Raw genomic sequence first — 6,743 nt, 5'->3', positions numbered from 1 at the left:
AACGGGTAATCCCAGTCATGCTAGCGCGGACGGAATTAAGGGGCAATTGAGAGGGAGATTTATGATCTGGAATTGGGCCGGACGGGTTTGGGCCGAACAAGGGTTGGGCCGAGGTAGTACGGCTATGTCTTGAAAGATCCTGCTCGGTTAATGCAAGGCGTGGTTCGACCGAGCTACATAGCTTCTTGGTATCGAAGCCTGTCAAATGGGTTGTCTGGCGCCCGGAAAGATAAGGTTGGACCGAGCTACATGTGTTTGCTTGGCAGTACGGCCCACGGCAAACAAGCGTAGCTGTCCCGAGCTCGGCGTTGCCGGGATATGCCCGAGCTCGGTAGAAGCGCAGCGCGCGAGCGGAGCGCTCTGGCCAGCTATACAACACGGCCATCTACAGCAGAGATGATGTAGCCCGGCTGCCGAGCTCCCAGAAGAGTGGGCTGGCAGTCGGGTTAGGTAATGTTCAGCAAGATTTGTGCTGACAAATGGAATAGTAGCACCACGTGTCGAGAGACGAACGAGAGTGGATTTGGCGCGCAAAAGGTATATAAGTAAATCTGCGCCCCCCAATGCTGAGGCAGATGACATTTGGTGAGGTAAACACTAAACACAACTGAGTCCTCTCTCTCTCTCTATCCCTGTTTGTGTGTCTGACTTGATCGTCGGAGGGGTTTTCTGGCCACACACCGCCGGGTAGCTCATTACTGTTGTGCACGCAGGTGATCGGATAGAATCGGAGCTCGGAAACAAGGAGTGTGGGCTCGCCTAGATATTTACTCCCCCCATACCTAATATAAAAATAATAAGCATTTATTATTTATTATTATTATCATCATTATTATTATTTTTGTTTCTAAAAATTACAACAAAAACAAAAAAAAAAAAAAAAAAAAAACAAAACAAAAATGAAAACGAAAGCAAGGCCTATTTTTCTTCATGTTTTTTTTCCCATCCAAATCATGGCATCAAATGGGCTTTAGAGAAAGTGACCCAAAACACAAAAGAGAATCTTAAGATGTAAGCAAGCAAAGCAAGTACAGCAACGGCCCAAAAAACCCAAAACTCGGACTCGGAGTATCGATGAGTCAACTCTTTTCCCATTCAACTCACCTCCTTCGTCAAGCCACCGTACCAGCCAAAAATCCATATAAACCCCCCCAAACACCTTTCTTTCTTTCTCTCTCTCATCTCTCTCCCTCTAAAATTTTCTCAAATTCCTCACTCTACACATATACACTATACATACATTTGCAGTAGTTATTATCATCCATTGATCGTTCGACTATGGATGCATCAGAGGTTCTCAGCATTGACCCCTTGGAGCTCAAATTTCCATGTAAGTTTGATCATATCATCGTTTTTCTTTTATTTCATCGGTCATCATTCTAGGGTTTTCTATGTTCTGATTGTGTTGTGTTTGATTTTTTTTGGGTACTTTGGGTGTGAGTAGTTGAGCTCAGGAAGCAGATCTCATCATCTTTCCAATTGTTGAACAAGACTGATAAACACGTTGCTTTCAAGGTAAGCAATTCCCTCTTCTCTTTTTCGCCATCTACACACTGATACGAAGCATATACTTTCTCCTTCTTTTTTTTTTTTTTAATTCTATCAATCATTGTGATTTAGGATATTCTGTATATTCTTTGTTTGGTAACTGTGAAAACCAAGGATGAGAAAATAAACTGAACACAATGGCCTGTTTTGACTTATTAGAGTTGTTTGTGAGTATATATATATATATTAATTTTGGAAATTATTTTGATAATTAGATGTCCGGGCCAACTGGGCATGAAGTTAACAAGCAGACAAACCTCCAGTGACCCCTTGACTCGAACTCGAGACCTTGATCTTATTCTCAAGTATTTACGGCTCAATCAACCAGTTGGGTTTGTATTAATTTTGGGAATTTGTGCTAGTGTTTGGTAGAGTTTTTGCTCATCACTTGTAAAATAGTTTAAATAACTTGAAAAAACCAATTATGGGAAAGCTAGTAGAGAAATGCTTTTAGCTCTTCGTGATATCAAGTTCTAGTTTACAAAAAGTTGTACCAAAAAAGACTAGTGAGTGATTCTAAGGCTGGAGGAGGAGTGTTTTTAAATTATGTTTATAGATTATCAGCTTTTGGCTTATAATAAACTATAACAATCATGTCCTTTATCTTGTTATAATTTGTAATTGCTTTGATGATAAAATAAAGTTAAAATCATTTATAAAAATCTAAGCCATCTTCTTTAATACAAGACATGGTGAACACAAATAATGGCTCGTCCATGTATTTGATTTTGATAGTTGGTTTTGTGCCCTTTTTATGAGTAATTGTATGGAAATGTGAATTGCTGCTTATCAGGTGAAGACGACCAATCCCAAGAAGTACTCTGTCCGACCTAATAATGGCATTGTGTTGCCTCGTTCAACCTGCAATGTTATTGGTAAAATTTATGCTATACCTCTCTTCGCATTTTTGTATGCTGTTCTGTGAACCATTATGAATCTTATTGTTTAGTTATAATTGGATTTTAGTTACAATGCAAGCCCAGAAGGAGGCACCTCCAGATATGCAATGCAAGGACAGGTTTCTTGTACAGAGTGTGGTTGCACGCCCTGGTGCTACCCCAAAGGATATTAACCCAGAAATGGTGATGATATTTTAGTTTAACTATTTGACTGGTTTTAGTTGGGTATTCAATTTATTGGTTGTTTACTATGTTGGAGTTAATTCAGTTTATATATATGTCTTAGTCTATATGTTTTAATTTCAGTTTAACAAGGAGGTAGGTAATCATGTTGAAGAGTTTAAATTGAGAGTTGTTTACGTTTCTCCACCTAAACCACCGTCACCAGTTCCTGAAGAATCCGAGGAAGGGGCTTCACCTAGGGCTTCTGAATCTGAAAATGGACATTTTAATACTCCCGAACTAGCTACTGTGAGTTTCTATAACGCCTTTCTTAATTCAATTTAATGTTTTTTTGCTTTTGCTTTTGTTTTTATTTTTATTTTTTCATTTTGGTGTTAGATTGTATATCATGTGTTCTTAACAAATTTATGGCATACATCTGTGTTGGTTCATATAGGTTTCAAGAGAACATGTTGAGGTTCAGGACAACAACACTGAGGTATATTTGTTTTTTGGAGCTTTATAAATTCTTAATTCAGTCAAAAGAGTTTGATGTTTTATACTTTTGTTTAGTTCTTTTAATGTGTTATTGTTTCAGCTACTGAGAGGGTAATGGAAAGATGATAATGATGATACTGATAATAATCATCAGAGTTCATTATTATAGGTTGACTAATAGTTCTATGAAGTGTTAAGAAGTTAGATATCTTTTCTTTATTAGAAATTTATCTTAATTGTTATAGAACTACATGGTACCGCTCTTCACTAGATATATTACACGCAATTGGTTACTTTTCTGTATTTTTCCATCTAATCTGCAGCTTCTTTCCCCTAGATTACTGCTGCTTATTAGCCCTTTCATGAGATACTGCTAGTCTGTTGCTTGGATGGGAGAATAGGTAAGAATTGAATAATTGCTTAAGGTCAAGTGAGAGCTCTTTGAGCAATGCATCCAAGTAATACATTATCAATTATATGAACAGAAGTGCATGGCTGGTTCTCTTTTGTTTCAATATTTGCTATGTTGCAATCAGAACTCAACGCCAGTGCTCATGGTACCATTTGGCCATGTTTAATAAACATTATATAGCTTTGTTTTACGATAGCTTCCGTCTCTCTCTGCTAGTAAAAGTCTGCCTCAATGTTCATACTCTAACAGTTCTCAAGACTTCATATAAAGTTTTTCGTTTTTGTTTTGGATATTACAAATGCTACACATGCATCTTAATCATTCTTGTTGGCTGTTGACTATGTTATGTTTGAATGGTTCTCTCAGTGTTCATCTTCTGTGATTTCTGTTTAGTGAAGCTGTGCTGTGCTTAATGATGGGATTTGCATTTAAGCAGTTTTCTTTTCTTTTCTGAAATTGAATTGGTTGTGAACTCAATTGGAATTATGACATTGGTAGTGGTTTGTAGAAAAATTACTGTATGCTTCAGTTTATATAATTTTGTATTAGACACACCTTCTGTTTAACTGACCATGAGTTCTACCCCCTGCCCTCCAAAAAATCAACGCAAATGCACTGGGATTGATTTATCATTGCTATCATCCAGGCTAGGGCTATATTTTTGAAGTTGACGGAGGAGAAGAATCGCATTCTTCAACAAAATGACAAGCTTTGCCAAGAACTGGTGAGTAAGATGTATACTAGTTTGTTTTTCAAGTTACTAAAATATGCTTAGGAATTCTGACAGGGTTTTAGATGATCTTGAAGGCTAGGAATATGGTTTTTTTAGTATATAAGTTACTCTTATCAGCATATTTGTCACTTCTTTCTCTCCTTCTGCCACTTTGGTTTGTTTTCTTCATTTTCTTCTCTCTCTCAGGTTTTACCTTATGCAGCCAACCTCTGATGAGGAAGTCTTTAACATTTAATGAGATGTTAAAAAGAAGGAATCTTGTACATCTTACTTTTCTGTGTTGAGGTATATCGACGATAATGAGTAGAAGTAGATAGCAAGAGAGGAGGGATTGCTTTATTTATTTTATTTTCATTAATTAGTGAGGGCAAGTAGCTTTCATTATATTAAATATAATGGTAGGGCTTTAAAGAGTAGGCATTTTGTATCTTTCTATAAACCCCAAAATAATTAGGGGGATAGGTAGAGCAAGAGCATTTTCAACACTTCTAGAAGTAAACTCACATTTAGCTCTCAACCAACAAACTTCTTGAATTCAATTTGCTGGTCTTTAAGAAATAATAGAATAGAATAGAACTATAATGTGAAATGAAATGTTTCGAGAATAAAAGCTTCCATAGCTTAATAGTTTTGTTTCATTCCATATCTTATTAGTTGTTCCATACTTTTTATGCTAGTTTTGTACGTACTTCGAATTTGAAGGTGCTAGTCCTGCATACAATCCACATTTTATTTCTCATGAGTATTTACTTACTTTGTCTGTACCAAATATTTTGTGATTTCTTTCTTTGTTCCGTCAAATCTTGCTGACACCCCTACGACCCTACATACGAGTTGGTTTGGCATTTGCTTTTTCAACAACTTTTTTTGGGTATTTAGTGAACTTTAAAAAAAAAAAAATTCAAAAAACTAATTACTTTTAGATCCTGCTAGACTAGAAGACCATGAAAAAAAAAAAAAAAATTTATTTGAAAAAAATCAATAAAGACAAAAAAAAATAAAAATAAAAAGGTTATTTTTTCCCCCTTTTCAATGGACTTTCTTTGGTTTTTTTAATTTTTTTTTTTTATAGATCTTTCTAGACTAGAAGAACTTGAAAAGTAAAAAATTTTGACACAAATTTTATAAAACATCACTAAGACGAAAAAGTTCAGAAAAAATATAGGGTATGTTTGGTTTGAGTTTGAGAGATGAGTTTTAGAGATAAAAAGTACGAAAAGTTGTTTCGTTTGGTTTTTTTCAAAAGATGTTTTGAAAAATTATTTTGAGAGAGAGTTTTGGAAAAAGTGATTGATTTGATGTGTATGAGAGAGAGATTTGTTTGGAAAACTTGTAAACCAAACAAGTTTTGGAAAAAAATTTTAGGAAAATTTGTTTGGTTTGATTACTTTTGAAAACTTATTTGTAGAGAATTTTTCCCAAAAATTTTTAGGAAACACAAACTAAACAAGGCCATAATTTTTTAGTTGTTGCCAAATAGAGAGTTCTGATGAATGAAAGCATAGGAGGCATGAGAGTTTTCCAACAAAGATGTTTCTAAGCAGTGATTGTCACAACTATCTCTTTCATTTTTTTTTTTTAAAATTTCTTTGTACCCCTTAATGCAACTTGGTTACGATAAAATGGGTTTATCAGCAGTCTTTGCATACAATTTTATACATCCATGCCATGTACAACTTTCATTAGTTTTTTGGCATTTTTCTCACATCTTGTTTTGTACATGGTAGTTTTTAATTTCATTCTGTGGTGGCCAATTTTAGGAAGTAGTGCTAACTTCAAATTTACATTCCTCACGCTTTCCCTAGCATTTCTTTGATTAGCTCATTTATTTGCACACCTATAGTCTTCTTTGACAAATATATGGATTTTTCCGACTATAAAGATTTCTGTTTGATGGTTTATGCAGGAACTTCTGAGGCGTGGACGTACAAAAAGCAGTGGCGGAGTAAGTCTCCTGTATATTGTGCTTGTTGGCTTGATTGGCATTCTGATGGGGTATTTTATGAGGAAATCATGATTGATCCTTGGTTCATATCTCATTCTGTCGTTATCATGTCTCACCATAAAACACAGAAGTGAAAAGAAGTTGATAAATCATAAAAGAAAGATCCATAGTTTTTAGGTAATGTTTTTTTTTCTTAGCTTTATTAATAACAGGTGGCCTTTTGAAGCATGTTGAAGGCAGGTTGAAATGTTTGTAATTGTGAAACATTGTGCGAAAATGACATTCTACTTTCTTAATGCAACTCTTTTTTTGGTAGTATGAAGTTGAAGCAGATTCTCAAACAAGGATTTTGAATAACTTTGATCTTGATGTTGTGACAAAAAAAAAAAAAAAAAAAAAAAAAACAAAATAAACTTTGATTTTGTTGGTTGGAAGGCACTGAGTGCTGGAGGACTCCTGTATTATTCTTTTTCCCTTGTTATGTTGTATTTACATTGTTTAGACCAGTCTCTCCAAACAAATGTAGCTGGAAAGTATGAGTTTAAT

General features: G+C 35.2%; 1 protein-coding gene across 1 annotated transcript; it reads left to right on the top strand.

Moving 5' to 3' along the window:
• The first annotated feature begins 975 nt into the window (after positions 1-975).
• On the top strand, positions 976-6,515 carry LOC145796890 (vesicle-associated protein 1-2-like). The gene is made up of 8 exons (XM_082882457.1): positions 976-1,330; positions 1,445-1,515; positions 2,342-2,423; positions 2,515-2,630; positions 2,754-2,918; positions 3,067-3,108; positions 4,166-4,243; positions 6,159-6,515. Exons 1-8 carry the CDS (start codon positions 1,279-1,281, stop codon positions 6,267-6,269), a joined length of 717 nt encoding a protein of 238 aa, XP_082738583.1. The 5' UTR covers positions 976-1,278; the 3' UTR covers positions 6,270-6,515.
• The last annotated feature ends 228 nt before the right edge of the window (positions 6,516-6,743 follow it).

The sequence above is a fragment of the Camellia sinensis genome, chromosome 8, assembly GCF_055761805.1.
Source record: "Camellia sinensis isolate YWXY chromosome 8, ASM5576180v1, whole genome shotgun sequence".
In the NCBI taxonomy this organism is placed as follows: Eukaryota; Viridiplantae; Streptophyta; class Magnoliopsida; order Ericales; family Theaceae; genus Camellia; species Camellia sinensis.
The sequence above is the reverse complement of the archived record's forward strand: the minus strand, read 5'-3'. Positions and strand labels throughout refer to the sequence as shown.